At 48.7% G+C, this 20,887-nt stretch overlaps 4 protein-coding genes across 20 annotated transcripts in view; 2 read left to right on the forward strand and 2 right to left on the reverse strand.

Moving 5' to 3' along the window:
* Nucleotides 1-4: 4 nt before the first annotated feature.
* On the forward strand, nt 5-7,122 carry LOC6726010 (histone deacetylase 6). 3 transcript variants are annotated; one of them, XM_016173938.3, is made up of 9 exons: nt 7-797; nt 1,741-2,031; nt 2,113-2,243; nt 2,309-2,492; nt 3,071-3,342; nt 3,396-4,803; nt 4,863-5,495; nt 5,628-5,715; nt 6,391-7,122. In XM_016173938.3, the coding sequence occupies exons 1-9, from the start codon at nt 795-797 to the stop codon at nt 6,786-6,788; spliced, it is 3,408 nt and encodes a 1,135-aa protein (XP_016039385.2). In that variant the 5' UTR covers nt 7-794; the 3' UTR covers nt 6,789-7,122. The 3 variants fall into 3 exon arrangements, with proteins under 3 accessions (XP_039152948.1, XP_039152949.1, XP_016039385.2); XM_039297014.2 differs by lacking the exon at nt 5,628-5,715 and having other exon boundaries at nt 5-797; nt 6,391-6,425; XM_039297015.2 differs by lacking the exon at nt 5,628-5,715 and having other exon boundaries at nt 5-797; nt 4,863-5,456; nt 6,391-6,425.
* On the reverse strand, nt 7,092-9,024 carry LOC6726011 (p21-activated protein kinase-interacting protein 1-like). The gene is made up of 3 exons (XM_002106957.4): nt 8,103-9,024; nt 7,967-8,043; nt 7,092-7,879 (listed from the first exon to the last, which is right to left on the reverse strand). Exons 1-3 carry the CDS (start codon nt 8,859-8,861, stop codon nt 7,288-7,290), a joined length of 1,428 nt encoding a protein of 475 aa, XP_002106993.2. The 5' UTR covers nt 8,862-9,024; the 3' UTR covers nt 7,092-7,287.
* Nucleotides 9,025-9,457: 433 nt separating this feature from the next.
* LOC6726012 (probable ATP-dependent RNA helicase DDX46) lies at nt 9,458-14,298 on the forward strand. 3 transcript variants are annotated; one of them, XM_016173939.3, is made up of 5 exons: nt 9,458-9,753; nt 9,818-10,084; nt 10,368-11,619; nt 11,757-12,757; nt 12,824-14,298. In XM_016173939.3, the coding sequence occupies exons 1-5, from the start codon at nt 9,737-9,739 to the stop codon at nt 13,962-13,964; spliced, it is 3,678 nt and encodes a 1,225-aa protein (XP_016039386.1). In that variant the 5' UTR covers nt 9,458-9,736; the 3' UTR covers nt 13,965-14,298. The 3 variants fall into 3 exon arrangements, with proteins under 3 accessions (XP_016039386.1, XP_016039387.1, XP_039152947.1); XM_016173940.3 differs by having other exon boundaries at nt 9,459-9,753; nt 10,383-11,619; XM_039297013.2 differs by lacking the exons at nt 9,458-9,753; nt 9,818-10,084; nt 10,368-11,619 and having other exon boundaries at nt 11,763-11,880; nt 11,936-12,757.
* Nucleotides 14,299-14,887: 589 nt separating this feature from the next.
* The window catches only part of LOC6726013 (inhibitory POU protein), a 28,381-nt gene continuing 22,381 nt past the window's right edge, over nt 14,888-20,887 (reverse strand). For 3 of the 13 annotated variants that reach the window (XM_039297021.2, XM_039297026.2, XM_039297024.2), the window contains 6 exons: nt 18,955-19,132; nt 18,735-18,875; nt 18,426-18,657; nt 17,457-17,620; nt 16,566-17,399; nt 14,888-16,206 (listed from right to left, as the gene is read on the reverse strand). In XM_039297021.2, the coding sequence (XP_039152955.1) occupies nt 17,338-17,399; nt 17,457-17,620; nt 18,426-18,657; nt 18,735-18,875; nt 18,955-19,132 (777 nt within the window). In that variant the 3' untranslated portion in view covers nt 14,888-16,206; nt 16,566-17,337. Of the gene's footprint in view, nt 16,207-16,564; nt 17,400-17,456; nt 17,621-18,425; nt 18,658-18,734; nt 18,876-18,954; nt 19,154-20,887 lie in introns of those variants that run through there. The other 10 variants (XM_039297018.2, XM_016172556.2, XM_039297023.1 and 7 more) reach the window with 4 other exon arrangements.

Genomic DNA, 20,887 nt, shown 5'->3' on the forward strand with positions numbered 1-20,887 from the left:
GCGTTGTAAGTGGCAAGAAGAAGACGGCACACAAACATTGCATTCCGCTCCGCCCGCGCGTTCTCATTTTCCATCTCTCTCACTCTGTCTCTCGCGCTCACCGTCTCTCTCTCTCGCTCCGCCTCGCCACCCCCCACAGCGCTCCACCGCCCGGAACCCACATTCTTGTGTGTGATTTCTGGTTCAGGTTCTGATTTCCCGCGTGTCCTTGTGTGTGTGCGCGCTGCAGTGTCTGTGTATCTGTTACTGTTGCTGCATCTTCTGCATCAACTGCAACGTTACCAAAAATCAAAAGAAAATCGCAAAGCAAAAGCTTAATTTTGTTGCTCAGTGCTTTAAGTATTAGCTGTTTGCAAGCAGCAAACACACGTAAGAAACAACAAAAACAACGATAAAAGACAACAACACAAATGCAGAACAATTGAAGCGCAAACACACACAAACATTCGGTGCGGCTGTAAGAGCGAGACACAAAATAAGGCTAATTTATAAGAGAAAAGTGTGCTGCAAGGAATCGATAAATAACGGGAGTCGAGGAGCGGAAAAGAAGTAACCAATAAATACTGTGAATGCGATATTAAAGAGCGACAACAACCAGCAGCTGTGAATCACTCCGTCCCGCTCCCCCGCGCGCTTCCAGTCACTCCAGTTGCTCCACTTCCAGTGCCGGATATTCGGATTTGGACTCGGATTCGGATACGGATTTCGCTTGGTTCGATTCTGTTTGGTTCGGATCGGTTTGGCTCTGCTTGCCAACTCGCAATCCCACTTAAAGTTCCCGTTTTCCCACAAACATGGTAAGTGCTGGCGGATTATTGCCGCCAGTTTCGAGTTGTTTTGGCCAAAAGCGGCAGTGGCAACCAAACAGCAACACCCACACACCACACACACACGCACAGTGCAAGCTTCTTGGCCAGGTTTCGAGCTCCTCCATCGGCGCAGTTTCAATCCAAACTTCGTGGTAAACAGTTGGCCGCTTGCCCACTAAAAGTGCAGTGAAGCCTCCGCGTAAAGAACGCCCTGGTTATACAGTTTCAAAGTCCTTAGAGGTTGATTACATGCGTTGTTTACAGCTACAATATATATTTAAGCGAAGCTTTTCGAAACAATCGTGTAGTTGTTCAAAATACAGTGAAACCTCCATGTAGTCGAATACACGTTCCGTTTTTGAAGGTCGAAAGAAAAAGAAACATATATTTGAAGTACAGTATTAATTCCAGCAGTGAGCAGGAAAAACAAAAAGGAAAAAACAAAGTAGGAAAATAAACAAATTTTGGAGTCCAGATTTGAAGTTTCTTTTTGACATGTGTAAAATTTATTATATTCTAGCACATGTTTAATTCCAATTGATAAAATTTAGAAAAAGAATGTTTAATATTCTAAAACGTGATTAAACTTATTGCCACAGCAATAAATTAATAAATTGTAAGCGGTGAACCGAACTGAAATTTACAGAACTTGACCGTGGATGGTGCGCGTTATTTGGTAAAACCTGTACCCAGATTAGTTGCAATCCAGATTCCTAAGGTAATCTGCGATTGAAAAAGGCCCAGACCTGTGGTTGTTTGGAAAGGGTTAAGTAACTGGATGCCTGAGCTCTTGTCTCACTCGAGTGGGCATTCAAATTCGCCGGTGGGAGCAGCACTCGAGATCCATCTGTGCATGAATCCCCGCTAGAAGCTGCGTTGTGTGTCTACCCAGCGGGAGCTGCTTACTAAAGATTCAAATTCGTTTTCGCAGAGCCCGCCCATCGTCACGCGACGGGGTGCGCAGCAGGCGAAGATTCAGACGCGGGCAATGGCCAGTAAATCGAAGACGGGCACGCCAGGGGCGCCGACGGCGGCGGGTGGCTCTGCCGGCGGCATCAGCAGCAGCAGCGGCAGTATCAGCGGCGGATTTAATACCGCCGATCCGCGAAAGACGAACAAACCGAGCGCAGCGCTCTTGGAGGCGAAACGTCGAGCGCGGAACAACATGCTCAAGAATCAGGGCTGCGGATCGCAGGAGAGCGTCACGGATATATTCCAGAATGTGAGTGCTAACTGACTGACCTCTATCCTCTGTCCTTGTGCGATCCTAACCAAGTGATCTTTAACCATCACCTGCGAAAAGGCTGTCAACAGCAAGAGTATGGTGCGGAAACCCACGGCACTGATCTACGATGAGTCCATGAGCCAGCACTGTTGCCTGTGGGACAAGGAGCACTACGAGTGTCCCGAGCGCTTCACACGCGTCCTGGAACGGTGAGTATATTTGAAGTAAACGAAGCGAATTAAGCTGATATGTGTTCCCTAATCTCCTCATCCAGCTGTCGCGAACTAAATCTGACGGAGCGCTGCCTGGAGTTGCCCTCGAGATCGGCCACCAAGGATGAGATTCTGCGCCTGCACACAGAGGAGCACTTCGAGCGGCTAAAGGAGACGTCCGGGATTCGCGATGACGAGCGCATGGAGGAGCTGAGCTCCCGCTACGATTCAATTTACATTCATCCGGTGAGCAAGCGCATCCATTGGGATCCATGGAACAGTGCATCCAAGTGCCTGGCTCCAAATTAGCTCATTTTATTGTATTTGCACTTGATTGCTTGCGAAGATTGCGTTGTTTTTAATTCGACGGCTTGATAAATGCAAATTGGAGCAGATTAGATTAGATGCGGCCCATTGCACAGGTACAGTGCGGTGCATAAATGTAAATGGTTGAGTGACTGGCATAAATTAGGCAAATGACTATTCCTCGCCACTTAAAATGCATTTATTCTCCCCGATTGTAATTCTAATATGTATATTCTTGTTGTCATTATCTTTCAGTATTGTATCTCTATATTGCGTGCAATATTTAGTTAATTTGCTCAAACTTTAGTTATTGTTTAGTCTGATTTACAACTGCCCACAGCATTTATTACTTTATATTTCATTAGCTAAATCCTCCTGCAATCTGAAGCGAACTGTAAATTCGTTAAAATGGGCTAGTACTCATACTATTCCATCCTAGATAAGATTCACAGTGTTTTACTAGCTCTGCACTTGTTATATATAGAGCACTGATAACCTTATCCGTCTTCCACCCGCAGTCCACTTTCGAGCTCTCCCTACTGGCCAGCGGCTCTACCATCGAGTTGGTGGACCATCTGGTCACCGGAAAGGCGCAGAATGGCATGGCCATCATCCGGCCACCGGGTCACCATGCGATGAAGGCCGAGTACAACGGCTATTGCTTCTTCAACAACGTGGCACTGGCCACCCGGCACGCCCTCGATGTGCACAAGCTGCAGCGCATCCTGATCATCGACTACGATGTGCATCATGGACAGGGAACCCAGCGGTTCTTCTACAACGATCCCAGGTAAAGTGGGCCCTTTCTGTTTAGTATTCTCATTCATCGTGTGTGTGTTTCAGGGTGGTTTACTTCTCCATCCATCGCTTCGAGCACGGCAGCTTCTGGCCGCATCTGCACGAGTCGGACTACCACGCCATTGGATCGGAAGCGGGCACGGGATACAACTTCAATGTGCCGTTGAATGCGACGGGTATGACCAATGGCGATTACCTGGCCATTTTCCAGCAGTTGCTGCTGCCGGTGGCCCTGGAATTCCAGCCGGAGCTGATCATCGTTTCGGCTGGCTATGATGCGGCGCTGGGCTGTCCGGAGGGTGAGATGGAGGTGACGCCGGCCTGCTATCCGCACCTGCTGAATCCGCTGCTGCGACTGGCCGATGCCCGGGTGGCCGTCGTTCTGGAGGGCGGCTACTGCCTGGACTCACTGGCCGAGGGTGCGGCCCTAACCCTGCGCTCCCTGCTCGGTGATCCCTGTCCGCCGCTGGTGGAGACAGTGCCACTGCCGCGTGCGGAACTCGCCCAGGCCCTGCTCAGCTGCATTGCCGTGCACCGACCCCACTGGCGGTGTCTGCAGCTCCAGCAGACCTATGATTGCGCCGAATTGCAGGATCGGGATAAGGACGAGGATCTGCACACGGTGCTGCGCCACTGGATGGGCGGACCACCGCCTGTTGATCGTTACCCTACGCGCGATACGGCCATTCCGCTGCCACCGGAAAAGGTGGTCAGCAATGCGGCTCGTCTGCAGGTGCTGCGCGCGGAGACCAAGCTATCGGTGCCGTCGGTGAAGGTGTGCTATGCCTACGATGCCCAAATGCTTCTGCACTGCAATCTCAACGATACGGGGCATCCGGAGCAGCCGTCGCGCATCCAGCACATCCACAAGATGCACGACGACTACGGTCTGCTGACGCAGATGAAGCAACTGTCCGCCAGGGCGGCCACCACGGACGAGGTGTGCCTGGCCCACACTCGCGCCCATGTGAATACAGTGCGTCGATTGCTTGGCCGCGAGCCGAAGGAACTGCATGACGCTGCTGGGGTCTACAACTCGGTGTACCTGCATCCGCGCACCTTCGACTGCGCCGTCCTGGCCGCCGGGTCAGTGCTGCAGGCGGTGGACAGTGTGCTGCGTGGCGAGTCCCGCAGCGGCATCTGCAACGTCCGTCCGCCGGGCCATCATGCCGAGCAGGATCATCCGCACGGCTTCTGCATCTTCAATAATGTGGCCATTGCGGCGCAGTATGCCATACGGGACTTCGGTCTGGAGCGTGTGCTGATCGTGGACTGGGACGTCCATCACGGCAATGGGACGCAGCACATCTTCGAGTCCAATCCCAAGGTGCTCTACATCAGCTTGCATCGCTACGAGCACGGCTCCTTCTTCCCCAAGGGACCCGATGGCAACTTCGATGTGGTGGGCAAGGGAGCCGGCAGGGGCTTCAATGTGAACATACCCTGGAACAAGGTGGGTTTTCGCATTGATATACACACTTACGAGCCCAACTCATTCCACTCACTTTGCAGAAGGGCATGGGTGACCTGGAGTACGCACTGGCCTTCCAGCAGCTGGTCATGCCCATTGCGTACGAGTTCAATCCGCAGCTGGTGTTGGTATCCGCCGGATTCGATGCTGCCATCGGCGATCCCTTGGGCGGATGCAAGGTGACGCCCGAGGGTTACGGCATGCTCACCCACTGGCTGTCGGCTTTGGCCAGCGGTCGGATAATCGTTTGCCTGGAAGGTGGCTACAATGTGAACTCCATTTCGTACGCGATGACCATGTGCACCAAGACGCTGCTGGGTGATCCCGTGCCGACGCCCCAGCTGGGAGCCACGGCGCTGCAGAAGCCACCAACGGTGGCCTTCCAGAGCTGTGTGGAATCGCTGCAGCTGTGCCTGCAGGTGCAGCGCACCCACTGGCGCTCGCTGGAGTTCGTCGGACGGCGGCTGCCGCGCGATCCCGTCGTGGGCGAGAACAACAACGAGGATTTTCTTACCGCCTCCTTGCGACACTTGAATATCTCAAATGACGATGCTACGGTTGCGGCAAGCGGACCCGCCGTCGATCGTCCCGACTGCGGCGATGAGCGGCCCAGCGGGAGCAAGCCCAAAGTCAAGGTAAAAACGCTCAGCGACTACTTGGCGGATAACAAGGAGGTACGAGGACAGCACTGCGTTTATCCCTCAGCTCGCCACTAATCGCTTCTTTTCGTGCCTTTCTCCATCTCAATCCCATGCCGTGCAATCTCTGCGCCTCGATACCGTTCCCAATCCCTATTCGCGTGTCAGGCCCTCGAACAGAGTGAGATGTTCGCCGTGTATCCGCTCAAGACGTGTCCGCACTTGAGGCTCCTGCGTCCGGAGGAGGCGCCCCGATGTAAGCCAATGCAGTCCGGAGAAGATTCCCTCACCTTTTGGTCAAAATAATAGCACTTCCTAATTGTGTTCCAAGTTATCAAGAAGAAAAATTCAGTTTTGGAAAAATGGTTTTATGACTCAAGTTAAATCTTCAATAACTTATTTAACATTTTATTTAAACAGGAATGTTTTTTGAAATGCATATAGTGAATACCCTATAAATCTGAAAAAAAATCAGGAAATCATTTACAGGAAGTGCTATTATTTTAACCAATTTTAAGGACTGTTCTTTCTATTAATGTTAATTTCAGTTTTCTTTGCTTTTTGTGCTTGAAATTGGAAATTGGCTATTTTTCTAAATTATTTATAACTGCTTAATGATTTATGTGCATATGGCATGCAATTTTTTGAGCTTGGCGGCTGTTTTTTTTCTTTCATTATCTTGTGTTTATTGCGTTTTTTAAGAAGTCTTTGTGCTTCAATCCTTACTGAATCGAAATCCGTGCGAAAAATGACGTTTCTTCGGTTTTCAACCAAAAATCTGCCGTGTGACTTACTTTGATCTACCTTTATCTTAGTTTAAAACGTTAGAACATTTGATATATCGCCTGCATGTAAACTGCTTCTTGAGCTACACACTGTTCAATCCTTTAACGACTAACACACATTCTCACCGATTTCCCATCCCAACCAGCACTAGACAGCAGAGCGGAGTGCAGCGTTTGCGGATCGACGGGGGAGAACTGGGTGTGCCTGAGCTGCAGGCATGTAGCCTGCGGTCGCTATGTAAACGCCCACATGGAGCAGCATTCGGTGGAGGAGCAGCATCCGCTGGCGATGAGCACGGCGGACCTGTCTGTGTGGTGCTACGCGTGCTCCGCGTACGTGGACCATCCCCGCCTGTATGCCTACCTCAATCCGCTGCACGTGGACAAGTTCCAGGAACCGATGGCCTGGACACATGGCTGTGCGTGTCGCGAGGATGGATGCTATGCTACGGGGCCCGATGGTCGAGATGAGGATGACGAGAATAATGATGATGACAATGTCGCCGGTAGCAGCATCTGCCTGCGACTGGAGCGCAACAACTGACCCTTAGCCATCCGCGTGCTGGACGCCCTCACGGACTACGTGTGCGCGCTCTGCCCGCCACTCAGACACCTAATCCAGTTCCTGGCCGAGCACCTCTGGCCGCTGCTGGAGCGCATTTACCTAAACCTATTGCACTACTTCCTGGCCCACTGAGCACCCCATATCCCATCCTCTAGCTCGCATCCGCAACTGATCTGAAAACTGCTGCAGCTGGCAGCCGGTCATCCCCTGGTGATCCTGGCACCAGTCACCCTACCATTTACACAAATACAAATTGTTATCAACTAATGATCTAATAAACAATTCAAGTGTTTTTTGAGTTTATTTTCGAATACACTACAGTGTACAGTTAATGAGATCGAACTTTTTAAGTTCATATTCATATTTATATTATTCATATATCTATTCATCCCAGTCTAATCGACAGTTCATCCATGTTCTTTTTTTTCTAGCTATATCTCTAGATTAACTCAATAGTCATAACGTAAGCTACTAAAGATTACTTCTTTTTCTGCTGCTTTGCCTTCCCCTTGGCGGCTGGAGTAGGTTGCTGCTTGCGCTTCGTTGGCTTCCTCTCCCAGTCGCCGTGATCACTGGAGACATCGCAGTCGCTGTCGCTGTCGGAGAAGTCGTCGCTCTCCTTGTCTTCCGATGAGATGTTTTCTTCGGAGGATTCCTCGGCTTTCTGCTGCGCCTTCTTTGCCTGTATCTTGTTCTTCTTCTCCTTCCCATTCTTCTCATTCCCATTCTTATCCTTCCCATTCTTCTCCTTCCCATTCATCTCCTTCCCATTCTTCTCCTTCCCATTCTTCTCCTTCCCATTCTTCTCCTCGGCATCCAGCTCCTTATCCTGCTCGTACTCGATGGTCACGAATCCGCGTGGTGTCGCCGGCTTGGCTCTTTGGCCAGTCTCCACATTCGCCATTGGTTTCTTCTCCACTTTGATGGCTTGTTCCACCGGTTGGTCATTGTCGATCTGGCAGAGATCCAGCAGGCCCATGGCGGTGGGTCGGAAGTCAACGATGGTGCTGGCAATCTCCTCCAGCTTGCGCGCTTCCATGTCGATCTTCCAGACTTTGATTTCACCAGCGCTGGAAAAGATAAATTTGTATATATAAAAACGAATATGGTGACGGGTGTTATATGGATGTAGCTTGGATTTTTATCGAATAACACACCTGGAGACGGTGGCCAGTAATTCGTTCAGATAGGCGATGGCCTTGACCCTTTCATTGTGTACAGGAATTAAGGTGGGCTGCAAAGTAAGCGCATTTAAGTATCATAGATAACAGGCTGAGAAAGCGCGAATCTTACTGGTGTATCATCCTTGTCCTTAAGGGAAATCCAGATAATGCTGCCGTTGTCCAGGCCAGTCAGACACTCGTTTCCATCCAGCCAGGTGACGCAAATGGGCTTCGCCGGCATATCAATGCGACGAATAACATTGGCGCCCTCGATGCCCCAGATCTCCAGAGTCAATGGACCGCTCAGTGTGAAGTGATCGCCCTGCTTGGACCACGACAAGCAGCCCGGGTGGAAACCCTGCGGAGTCTTGTTCCTTAAATTGGTCTTGTAGGCGACGCGGCCCTTGACCAGATTCCAGGTGTTCAGCACCTGGTCGCAGCCCAAAGATAAGGCCAACTTGCTGCTGGGATGACAACTGATGTGGGTGACGGCGCGGCCGGCATGGGCCTTCTTCCAAACGCCTTCTTTGGTCCAGCTGCCCACGCGTGTGGCGACCATATGGCCATCGTCGCTCCCGGAGAGCAAGTGCGACAGGTCCGGCGAGAATTCCAGTGTGTTCACTGTGCCAGCGTGCGAGAGTATGATTTGCGACTGTTTCCGCGTGCGCATGTCGTAGACAAAGATCCTGTCGTCGGAACCGCCAGTGGCCACCCAAGGCCACTGCACGGCCACCGATGAAATGGATCCTGCATGGGAGTTGTCCGCAAATGTCTGCTTCAGCTGGAACTTGACGGAATTGGTCAAGTCGTCAGTCGGCGATTCGATGAGCTTGAAGCCCAGCAAGACCTCCTCGTAGGTGCCCAATATGATCTCGATTTCCGGCGGCATGGCAGCGGTTCGAAATGAAAATGGAAATAGAAAAAAAAAATGGATTTGTCGAATATTTCACTAAATTCTATTCAAGAATTTGTTTCTGCTGTCAGCACGTGTTCCAGCGGCAACGACTATTCGAAGCTAAAGGCGGAGAAACATTGACGCCAACATCGATGACATCGATGTCTACGAAAAATCACAGTCATCGATGTTATTCGAGGAATCATCGATGATTTGCCATCTCTATTGCGCATCGGAGGAAAAAGCGTATATATTGTAGTTATAAGTTATTTTTCAATATTTTCTAATACAATTATTAATAGCATATTGTGACTTGCTGGCGGTGTTGGCTGGCGTCGTGGAAGATATCGATAAATATCTGAAAAATAAGTTTTTAACTCTCTCAGTTGTTTCTCATTGAATTTAATAAAATAGTATATTTGTTTACTGGACCAGCGGAGGATGAAAAGGTGGACGTCAAATACTACCTTTTTATTTAAGCAATATTAAAAAAGAAAGTAATCTTTAAATAAAAAAGATCAAAGAACAAAAATTGTTTATATATAAAACATCGATGTTTTTCGCCAACCTTTACCTCTAGCTTGCAATCTGGCCGTCACTAGCAGTGACGGAGTGCGCCGTAACAGAGCTGTTAAAGCTGTAATCGATAACTTTGATTGGCACTTGTGCGATATCTGACGTTTAATAAGTAGTATTTTGTGATATGTTGCGAATGAAAATTCGGTAATATCTGTATAAAAACAATTGCATTGTGCTGCGCGCTGTGTTTGGGTAACTAAGGACAGTGGGAATCGCGCATTGCCAGTACCGTCCGTCATTTGGAGGCGTTGCAGCGCCAAACCGGCGAACAGAAATCCAAAGAAAGCGCCATGTCGAAAAGTTCCGGGTAAGTTTTGGCCCCCAAATTGTTTGAAAACAGATGAACTAATTGCTTTATTTTCCCGCACAAGGCGTGATCGAGACAGGGAGCGCGACCGGGAAAGAGAGAGGGAGCGCGACCGTGAGAGAGAGCGCGACAGGGATCGTGAGCGGGACAACCGGCACGACAGTCGCAGTCGCGACTATGACATGGGCAAGTCCAGGAACGGAGGAGGCAGTGGCGGCTCCCGGAACATGCGCGAAGACCGGAAGCGCGGCAAGGACATGGTCAGCGATCGTGGAAGACGCGACGATAAGCGGAGGAAGGGTTCCAGGTCAAAGGATTACGAGAAGGACAAGTAAGCATGCGATTCTCTCTACAAAAATGTGGCTTTTAGTGTATGTCTGTGATTGAATAGGTTAAAATACTTCAAAAGGTCGAAGGTTAATATTAAAACATTTTTAATTGATTGGATTATGTGTGAAAACGTCACGTTTTCAACCGTTCAGAACCAATTTCGTGAGTCTGCTTTTATTTGCTTAAAAGTTAAAATGGTTCCCAAATATTTAAGTATCCTTATCCTTAGTTACTTTCGAGTATGTGGATTGAAAGAAGGCTAACTGGACATCCACCCTCTAAAGACAAACTTTTCTTAGTTCGCCCCATTACAGGCGCCTGGACAAGGATCGTGACCGTGATCGGGATCGCGATCGGCAGCGTGAAAAGGAACGGGAGCGCGAGAAGGAAAAGGAGCGCGAAAAGGAAAAAGAGCGCGAGAAGGAAAAGGATCGGGACCGAGATCGCCAGCGAGAAAAGGAATCGGATAGCAGGCGAGCGGCCGCAGCAGCTCCGCTCGTCATACCATTGCTCTCGACCAGCTGCTCCGAAGAGGAGGTGGAGGAGATCGACAAGGAGGAGCAGCAGCGTCGTCTGGAGCAAGAGATGATTAAGCGGCGCGAGCGAATCGAACGTTGGCGCGCGGAACGCAAGCGGGACACCAAGGCGGCTGTTGTGGCGCCATCAGTGGTCAATTCAGCAAAGAAATGGAGTCTGGAGGACGAGTCCGAGGAGGACGACAGCAATCCCGCTCCGCCGCTGGACAGTGGGAAAAAGGACGCCGAACCCGACTCGCCGCCCTCAAAATTCCACAGCATACGCAAGCGCTTCGACGATGACGTGGTCGAGTCGAAGTTCTCGCCCGTTAAGCGCCCCACCTTTAGCAAATCATTTGGCAAATTGGGCATTGGCCTGGCCACCAAAGCCGAGGCGGATATCAAGAAGGAGCCACCGCCGGTGGACACCAAAAAGGAGATCAAAAAGAAGCCCGAACCAGTAGCGGCCAAAATGGAGATCGTTGAGGAGCCCACCGTCGCAGCAGGGGAGAAGACCAAGAAGGAGCCGGAGCAGCCGCATGTGGATGCTAAAGCGGATCCGGAAGTGTATGACAAGCCGCAACCCGAAGCCGAGCCAGAAGACGAAATTGATCCACTGGATGCCTACATGCAGGAGGTCAACAACGAGATGCGGCGTGTGAACAATTTCGTCAATCCACCCGCCAAATCGCAGGGTGTCGTCATTCTCACGGGAGTGGCCAAAAGGAAGACGACGACGTTGAAGAAGGGCGAGGTGATAGAACAAAACATGGACAGCTTGGAGTACTCCAGCGAGGACGAACTGGAGGACATACGTGACACGGCCGTTAATCTGGCGATGAAGCACCGCAAGGAGCTGGCCAAGATTGATCATTCCTCGGTTACGTATGCGCCCTTCCGCAAGAACTTCTATGTCGAGGTGCCGGAACTGACTCGCATGACGGCCGCCGATGTGGAGAAGTACCGCTCCGACCTTGAGGGCATCCAGGTGAAGGGCAAGGGCTGTCCAAAGCCCATCAAGGTGAGTTCCGACTAGATACAGATTATGTGCGTGTTTTAAAAAATGTAAATGTGCTGTATTCAATTTTTTTAGTAATTTCTGTTTGCCAAAACCAAAACTACCTTTAAAAATAATCCTCTTTCTGCAATCTTCTCCAGACTTGGGCACAGTGCGGCGTCAGCAAGAAAGAGATGGAAGTGCTGCGACGGCTGGGCTTCGAGAAGCCCACGCCCATCCAGTGCCAGGCCATACCGGCCATCATGTCCGGACGGGATCTGATAGGTATTGCTAAAACTGGCAGTGGCAAGACGTTGGCATTCATTTTACCAATGTTTAGGCATATTCTGGACCAGCCGAGCATGGAGGATGGCGACGGTGCTATCGCTATCATAATGGCGCCCACTCGCGAACTCTGCATGCAGATCGGCAAGGACATCCGCAAGTTTAGCAAGTCGCTCGGCCTGCGGCCAGTTTGTGTTTACGGCGGCACGGGGATCTCCGAGCAAATAGCCGAGCTGAAGCGTGGCGCCGAGATAATTGTATGCACGCCGGGTCGCATGATCGACATGCTGGCGGCGAATTCTGGACGTGTGACGAACCTGCGTCGCGTCACCTATGTCGTCTTGGACGAGGCAGATCGCATGTTCGACATGGGCTTCGAGCCGCAGGTGATGCGCATTATCGATAACGTGCGACCGGATCGCCAGACGGTCATGTTTAGCGCAACGTTTCCACGGCAAATGGAGGCGTTGGCCAGACGCATACTTAAGAAACCCATCGAGGTGATCGTCGGCGGTCGGTCGGTGGTGTGCAAAGATGTCGAACAGAACGTAGTCATTCTCAACGACGATGCGAAGTTCTTTAAGCTGTTGGAGCTGCTGGGCATCTACCAGGAGGCGGGCAGCATCATTGTGTTTGTCGACAAGCAGGAGAACGCCGACATCCTGCTGCGCGACCTCATGAAGGCATCGTATCCGTGCATGAGCCTGCACGGCGGCATCGATCAGTTCGATCGCGACTCCACCATCATCGACTTCAAGTCGGGCAAGGTGCGCCTACTGATTGCCACCTCGGTGGCGGCACGCGGTTTGGATGTTAAGGATCTCATACTGGTGGTCAACTACGATGTGCCCAACCACTACGAGGACTATGTTCACAGGTGAGCGCTCTACTGCATATCTACGGGGGATCTACCCCTAATATATTGTTTCTACCATTTCCACAGATGTGGTCGCACCGGTCGAGCGGGCAAAAAGGGCAGTGCCTACACGTTTATCACACCGGAACAATCGCGCTATGCAGGCGACATTATCCGCGCCATGGACCTATCAGGCACACTGATTCCCGCCGAGCTGCAGACACTGTGGACGGAGTACAAGGCGCTCCAGGAGGCCGAGGGCAAGACGGTACACACGGGCGGCGGTTTTAGCGGCAAGGGCTTCAAGTTCGACGAGCAGGAGTTCAATGCCGCCAAGGAGAGCAAGAAGCTGCAGAAGGCGGCCTTGGGACTGGCCGATTCCGATGATGAGGAGGACATCGAGCAGGATATTGACCAGCAGATTGAGCAAATCTTTGCGGCCAAGCGCACGGTTAAGGATACTTCGGCCGCGGCCACAGCTGCGGCGGCGGCAGCTGCTGCAGCGGCAGCCGCAGCTGCGGCAGTTTCTGGAGCTAATCCGGCACTGGCCTCGGCGGCGGCTCAAGCGGCGGCAGCTGCGGCTGCTGCCAATATTGCCATTGCTGCGGCCTCGGCGCCCGCAACCGGTGGAGCTCCAAGTGTGGCCATGGGCGGTGCTCTAAGCTCCGACAAACTGGAACTGGCCAAACGACTGGCCTCCAAGATCAACAGCAGCAAGAATCTGGACACCAAGGGCAGCGTGGTCACTGTGGAGCCCATGATCAAGGGACCGCATGCCACGGGAGCCGGCGCGACCCTGCTGACCGCTCGCACGGTGGCCGAGCAGATGGCCGCCAAGTTAAACAACAAGCTGAACTATCAGCCCAAGGAGGATGAGGAAGGACTAAGCCCGCTGGTGGGTGGTACAACCAACCCGTTTACCAAATACGAGGAGGAACTGGAGATCAACGATTTCCCACAGCAGGCGCGCTGGAAGGTCACGTCCAAGGAGGCACTTGCTCAGATCTCCGAGTACTCGGAGGCAGGTCTCACCGTACGTGGCACATATGTGCCGCAGGGCAAGAATCCGCCGGATGGCGAGCGCAAACTCTACCTGGCTATCGAGAGCTGCAGCGAACTGGCCGTGCAAAAGGCCAAGCGTGAGATCACGCGGCTCATCAAGGAGGAGCTGCTTAAGCTCAGCTCCGCTCACCACGTCTTTAACAAGGGTCGCTACAAGGTGGTCTAGACCTAGATCACCCACCAATCCTCCCGATATGCTAAGATATTCTAATGTTCTTTGGAGCGCGATCAGATGGGCATAAAGACTAGTTTGTGGACATTTGGAGCAGGACAAATGCCCAAACGGATTTAACCCAATAAATTTATTGGATTCACGCACTTTGTTTGCAACGTGGTCTAGACCTAGATCTAGATCTAGATCCCCCACCAAGCCTCTCGCTATGCTAAGATATTCTAATGTTCTCTAGAGCGCGATCAGATAGGCATAAGGACTAGTTTGTGGACATTTGGAGCAGGACAAATGCCCAAACGGATTTAACTCAATAAATTTATTGAATACACGCACTTTGATTACTTTGCAGCTGTAATCTGTGGACGAGGGACTACTTTTTGAAAATCATAAGTTCGATAGGCTGACTTTTAGTTCAAACGGCTGACATTTATCGGAATAATCGATTTTCCTTGTCGAGCAGAATTTGTTTCCCAAAAAAAGAGATATAAGTCCGCTTCAACTTTCAACCCATTTAGAACTCAGAATTGTTTTTCTTATAATTTTTTGTTGCTTTTCGCTGCATTTTTATTATTTACTTATATATCTCCGCCAGCACTCGAGCGCTGCAATCAATTGATTTTCATGCTACAGTATTTCTTGTGTCTAGAAACTACTAAAATTAAATTTAAATGTAGTTATGAGCTTGGGCATGTTCCGTTATCAATGGTATGTATTATAATTTTTTATAAACATTATTATGCGCATTTTGTTTTGGTTTAATGAAAAAAATTTTACGTTTTTTAATTGGTTTACATTGTTTATGCACTAATTTGTCGGCAAAATGTTGGGGTTTTCTCGATTTAGTGTTCCGTTCCCATTCGATACAAAACTATTTGTTATTTTATTTTATTTAGCTTTCGTTTAAAATTATTATTGAATTTCGCGCTTGAGTTTGGTTTTTTCGTGTTTTTTTTTTTGTTGGTTTTTCGTTATGGCTACTCATTCAAAATCACTCACACGCACGCTATATATATATATGTGTATATATATATATATATATTTATTCGATACCTTTATATGTCTTCCTTTTTATATGTACAAGTCTAGTTAAAACTATTAAATGTGCTAAATTATACAATAAAAAAAAACAAAAAAAAAAAATGTTATGTATAGTATATAATTTTTTTAAAATTCTTTATATATATACTATATATTTATATGTAATTCATAGTTGTCATAGAGTTGTTTGCATTTATATTTATATATATGATTTTAGGTTTCCCATTCTGCATTAGTTTAGTTTAGTTTGGCAACATTTTAAATTCGTTGCAATATCTCCAGTTGCTGCTAACATTTTTTTATTCGGTTTTTCGTTTTCTCCTTGATGATATCGTTCTTGCATTAGTTTACTTATAATTAGACAAAAAAAATTAAATTATGCCTTGCTTAGCTGTTTGGTTTTTTTTTTTTGGGGCGAGTGTGTGTGTTGGTTTGGTTTTTCTCTTTGGCGGGGGGAAATCCGGATTTTCTTCCGTTCGCATGGGGCCTACGGATTAGGGATTGGGGATTGGGGATGAGGGATTAGGGTGTACGGATTAGTTCTAGGATCTCTACTGTAAGCTAGCTGAAAATCGTTTTGTTTCTGGTTTCCTTTGGCTACAGTTGATGTGTGTGTGTGTGTGTGTGGGTGGGGCGATGTGGGTGTTGCATATATAGCTGCGGTATTTACAATCGAATCAAAGTTCCCTATATAGGTGTGTATATATAGCGTATATACAGTGGCTAATGCATAGCGCTTCTGTTTTTTGGGGCATGTGTGCGAGGGGTTTTGTCAGTGTGGTGGTGGTTGCTAGTGCTGCTTGCTGCATGCTGCATGCAACATGGAACTCATGTTGCCGCCGCCGTTGTCCATGGCTTCTACCTTTTCTTCTACCCCAGCTCGTCCACATTCATTTTGCCTTTTCCTTAGATTTATAAGCTTAGATTCTTATTATCGGATCACTTGAAGCAATTTCTTGGCATTCTTTTGGTCTTTGTGTGTCTCTCTGTCTCTGTATTTGTATCTGTGTGTGTGAGTGCCTGTCTGTCTGTGTGTGTGTGTGTGTTTAGTTGTGTAGCAGTGTGTGCGTGTGATGTCCTGTGTATCCTTGTTGTTGGGCAGTAGCAGTTGGGGTTTCTCGTTTTGGAGGGGAAGGCCCGTGTTCAATTGATTTATCATTTCAATTTGTTCACCGCTTTTTGCTCGTTTTTTTTCTTCCTGAAAAGAGATAAACAAAAAGGATACCAATAAATGGCTTAGTTTGCCCAATTTATTCTCGTTTAAATACCGCCAATTTGCGAGATTTATTATTTTGTGATTGAATACAAGAATACAGTGTGCGAAAGGTAAATATTTTATGAAATAAAAAATATTTTCAAGGCTTGAAATTCCTCTTTGTGTTTTATAATTTCCAAAACTATAATGTGTTATTTTTCTGTTTAATAAATGAACAATAATACTTATTCTTCACTGAGCAAGCAATAGGTTTTAAATTATTTCAAAGATTTATATCTTATACAACAATACATCAAAGTAATCACCTACTAACTAATTAATAATAAATATACTTTGCTTACCTTTTTTTCTTATACAATTCAATAAATTATTGCATTTGATATGTTGGTCCATTGTTTCATTATTCGTTCCTAAAAAAATTCTTGTATTTCTTGGTATTCAATTTGCATTCTCATTGGTTGTGTTATTTGCAAACGATGTTTACTTGGATAATGCTCGAGTGTTCTCCATTTCGATTGTTGGGCTCTCGGTTGGGGGTTTAGCTTTCTCTCTCTCTCACACTCATTCTCTCTCGCTCTCTCTCTCTATTTCTGATTGATCGTAGGAGGGGGGGCTTAAGAATCGGGGGATATACATATATAGTTGAGGAGAAGGTGTATATAAATGTTATAGTTCTGTGTAATGCTGCTTTTATTATTATTAGTATTATTTCTGGCCGCTGCTGGTTGATTACTGAGTGAAAGACGTAGAGAGAAGTGGTCATCGTCGTGGTTATTATGGTTGTCGTTATCGTTGTGGTTGCCCTTGTGGTTGTGATGGTGGTGATGGTGGTGATGGTGGTGGTGGTGGTTGTGGGGGTGTTGCTGCCGTTGCGAAGAATACTACATGTATGTACGAGGATCAGGAGCAGGACCAGGATCGGGATCGGTATCGGTATCGGTATCGGTTTGGATCGGTTCAGAACCAGTTGCCGATACAGAACTACAGATAATAGTCGCCCAGACAGGCCGATGTCGCCGCCGCCGCCGCCGCCGTTCCCAATGTCGCATGTGCCGCTCCTGCCGCCGCTGCCGCTGCCGTGTTAACCGCCGCCGCTGCCGTCATAAACGACTATCAGTATCCAAATCCCGCCGAACCGTGGCCAGTCATTGATGGTGTTACACTACTAACTATACCTAATTGTGTGGCTGTATTATTTGATTGTCAGTGTTGTTGAGCGGCAAATTTCATACGTTTTTGTTTTTGACGTTGATTGCAGAACCAGACGCGCACCACGTTTTTCTTCAAATCCAGCTTTTCGGCAATCGCTGCGATTTTCTCACCGGATGGCCTCGGCTGGACGGCGAAGTAGGCTTCCAGGGAACGCTTTTCAGGTGCCGCAATGGAAGTCCTTTTTCTTGAAAAAAGACTCGATATAGATTACTTTAGAAGCGGGGCCCTAAGCTGCGGGACGATCGGTAGTCGGAAGTCGGATGTCGGATGTCGGTATTCGGTATCGGTAGATATATAATGGTGGTATAATGATGGTGCTCTGATACTATGCTCGATCAATGCGAAAAGTCCTAATTTTTCGCGATATTTGCGCGTTAATCTGTGGTCTTTGGATTGGCTGGCGATACCCCATAATCGTTTATGAAAAATAAAACGCGACTACATAAATAATTCATTATAAAAATTAAAATTTAAATAAAGATATCAAAAGAAAATAATACTTTAGATGTTTTTCAATAGATTTTAAGCAATTATTGCACCAACTTCAATGCAATCCTAAACCAAAAACGAGAGACAGATGGCGCCACATGCGTTCTGTAAACGTTGGTCCTTCCGCGGAAGTAAACTTCAACGCCAGCTGACGCTACGTGGCCAACTCAACTACTTTGTTACGAACAAATGTACCTGTTACCGAGATGCATTATTTATTAATTGGCCGTGCCACATCATTGATAAATAATTTGTACACCTAAATTCGATTATGGGCTATCGCACGTCACTGGGGCCACCATTTAGAGCCGCATCTCTGGCTGTTTTTGGTGTCTGGCCAATTAGTTCGCGCTCAGATGCTGGAGCTGGGTGCTCTGGACTGGGGGCATTTCCGAGTGGAAGGGGATGGCGGACATGTGGACAGATGGACGAATGGACGGATGGGAGTGGAGAGGATAGGAGCTGGGCTACGCTACCGCGTCAATTAAAACACTTTCTACCTTTTCTTTTCGCCCGCCGGCAGGACACTGGGCGCATCCGGATCGCGCCGCTTGTTTTTCGCCTGCGCCTCGGCCTCCTCGAGCCACGCCTGCAGGATGGGCTTGAGGGCGATCATGTTGTTGTGGGACAGGGTCAGGCTCTCGAATCGACAGATCGTGCTCTGCGACAGCGCTCCGACGCCAGGTAACTTGAGATTGGCCAGGGCTTTGCCCACGTCCGCCTGCGTGACACCTGTCATTTATCACGATAGTTGATTTATGATCAATTGTGATTGGATTAGTCAATAAACAGGTGGGCGAGCAACTAACCCAGCTTGATGCGCCGCTGCTTGAAGCGCTCCGCAAACGCCTCCAGCTCGCGAGGATCGGTATCTGTGTCGGGATGCAGGCCAGCGGCAGCCACCGCCGCCGTGATAACAGGATGATGTACCGCCGAGTGTCCATGATGTCCTGCGGCCCGGATGATGAAAGATGTTAGCATGGCCGCGTCAATCTTATCGCCTACGCGGAGGCACTGCATCTCACTTACCCCCCGTGTGGCCACTTAACGTGCCCGGATGGTGGTGGCTCATCATGTGATTCATGCTGTGATAGGAACCGTGCAGGTGTTGGTGTGTGGGCGTCAGCGGCGACTCCGAGATGGGCGCCAGTGTGGTCATCGAGCCCGTCGGATCCAGCATGTCCAGTTGGTCCATCGAGTGGTGCATCTGTCGAGAAAAAGGATTTTCCTAAATAGTATTGGGATGGAAACGAACTCGATTAAAACATTTAGCAGCACAATTATATAGGTTTTAAATAGTTTCAGAGCAAAGCAAAGAAATACAAATAAATGGGGCAGTAACAAAAGTCACTATGAATACATGATCTTCCAAAAAGGCTCTATGAATATTGAATATCAAGTCATCTTGGTCAACATCTTCTTGGTAATCTCACCCAAGATAACTTTCCAATGTTGAAAGTTCGTATCATTGTTTTTCTTAGTCACTTAAAGCCCCAAGATAAACAAATTCAAATCGGGCATCTGTGCCTGTACCCACTTAAATGGCATTATATTAAACACCATCATTAAGCTGGCGAGTCATTATCATTGTAATCAGGACCCAATTCGTGAGGTTTTCCACTCACGCCATAAGAAATGTATTTAAAGCTACCTCTAATTAAAGTCCTTGCTCGTCCTCCTTCCATCCTGAAGAAAGCTGACAACCCTTTTGCTCCAGCTGCACTTGTTACTTTCCCGGCGCGGAAAGGGGTCGGGAGGGGGCGGGGGATCCCCTTTGGCAGCTTTAATTGAACGGGAAATCAGGCCCACACACACACACACACACAGAGGCAAGCGAGTGGCGGCGAAACGAAACGAAATGGAACGGATACGGATATGGATGCGGATACGGATGCGGATACGAGGGCGCAGCTCGCAACTCTTTTGTCTAGCCATCAAATATTTATAGAATCGCTCAATTATTTATACAAATATGAATAGCAACTAAAAAGCTGGAACAGCGAGGAGCTGCCTCATTTCCCAACCCACTACCATGTTCCCTCGTCCTGTGTTTTGCCTTTGTGTTGCTTTGTTAAGCATTTAAACTGATTACAGCTGAAAAGTATGCTACAGAACGGATGGCCAAATAGCCCGGATGGCCTCTTTCTGGCTCTTTCTAAGTCGCGCCCCCTCCGTCCCACCATACCTCCGCCCATCGCCCATCGCCCATCTCTCTCTCTTTCCGCCCTCCAGTGGCCATGCCATTTTCATTCGGTCGGAGGGACCTTTTTGGTAGGGGGAATCTCTGAATTCGGAGGCTCTGGGCTGGGTCACTCATATTTATTTATCTTTTTGTGAATGTGGCGCAGTCGGGCGGGTAAAACTAGCGCTTAGTTCTGCTCTCCTATGTACAGTCGGCAAATATGCCACGCCCCCACCGACGAATGCCGGAAAATGGACACAGTTAAGGGAAATGGAAAATGTGAACATCGGACCCCTGCCCAATTATGTAAAACTCTAAAATGATAAGGAGAGGCCTATGGAGAACAATAAGACCCACACACACACACGCACACACGCATGCACGTATATTGGTGGCCCATTGTATATGTGCGAGGTAAAAACTATGTAGATGCTACTACCCCCGCCACGGCCCAAAAGTCGTCCGTGCTCCGAATACAATGGCAAACTCTTCAATTATAAACCAATCCCAAAATTAGTCTGACGGTTATTGGTTTGCACCCTTGGCGCTCGCTCTCTCGCTCGCCAGCTGCCCGTCTCCCTCGCACTCGTCGGCCGGCAGGGCGCATTGCCTCTCTTTCGCGCGCGATGCTGCCGTCTCTCTCGTCGCAGAGAGTACGGAACCACCCTGCGCGTAAACACACACAAAGGGCATGCAAAAACAAAAAAAAAGAAAAACCAAATCGAAGGACCCAAAAATCCCAACTAACGAGGGAGGGAGAGAGAGACGGACATAGAGAGA

This window comes from Drosophila simulans, chromosome X (assembly GCF_016746395.2).
Source record: "Drosophila simulans strain w501 chromosome X, Prin_Dsim_3.1, whole genome shotgun sequence".
Taxonomy (NCBI): domain Eukaryota; kingdom Metazoa; phylum Arthropoda; class Insecta; order Diptera; family Drosophilidae; genus Drosophila; species Drosophila simulans.

Coding starts and splice junctions, on each gene's coding strand:
- LOC6726010 (XM_016173938.3), top strand. Junction 5,496..5,627: donor ACTTGGCGGATAACAAGGAG/GTACGAGGACAG, acceptor TTCGCGTGTCAG/GCCCTCGAACAGAGTGAGAT. Junction 5,716..6,390: donor TCCGGAGGAGGCGCCCCGAT/GTAAGCCAATGC, acceptor CATCCCAACCAG/CACTAGACAGCAGAGCGGAG.
- LOC6726011 (XM_002106957.4), bottom strand. CDS start 8,861: ATGCCGCCGGAAATCGAGATCATATTGGGCACCTACGAGGAGGTCTTG. Junction 8,044..8,102: donor AGGACAAGGATGATACACCA/GTAAGATTCGCG, acceptor CTTACTTTGCAG/CCCACCTTAATTCCTGTACA. Junction 7,880..7,966: donor TTACTGGCCACCGTCTCCAG/GTGTGTTATTCG, acceptor TATCTTTTCCAG/CGCTGGTGAAATCAAAGTCT.
- LOC6726012 (XM_016173939.3), top strand. Junction 11,620..11,756: donor GCTGTCCAAAGCCCATCAAG/GTGAGTTCCGAC, acceptor AATCTTCTCCAG/ACTTGGGCACAGTGCGGCGT. Junction 12,758..12,823: donor TACGAGGACTATGTTCACAG/GTGAGCGCTCTA, acceptor CCATTTCCACAG/ATGTGGTCGCACCGGTCGAG.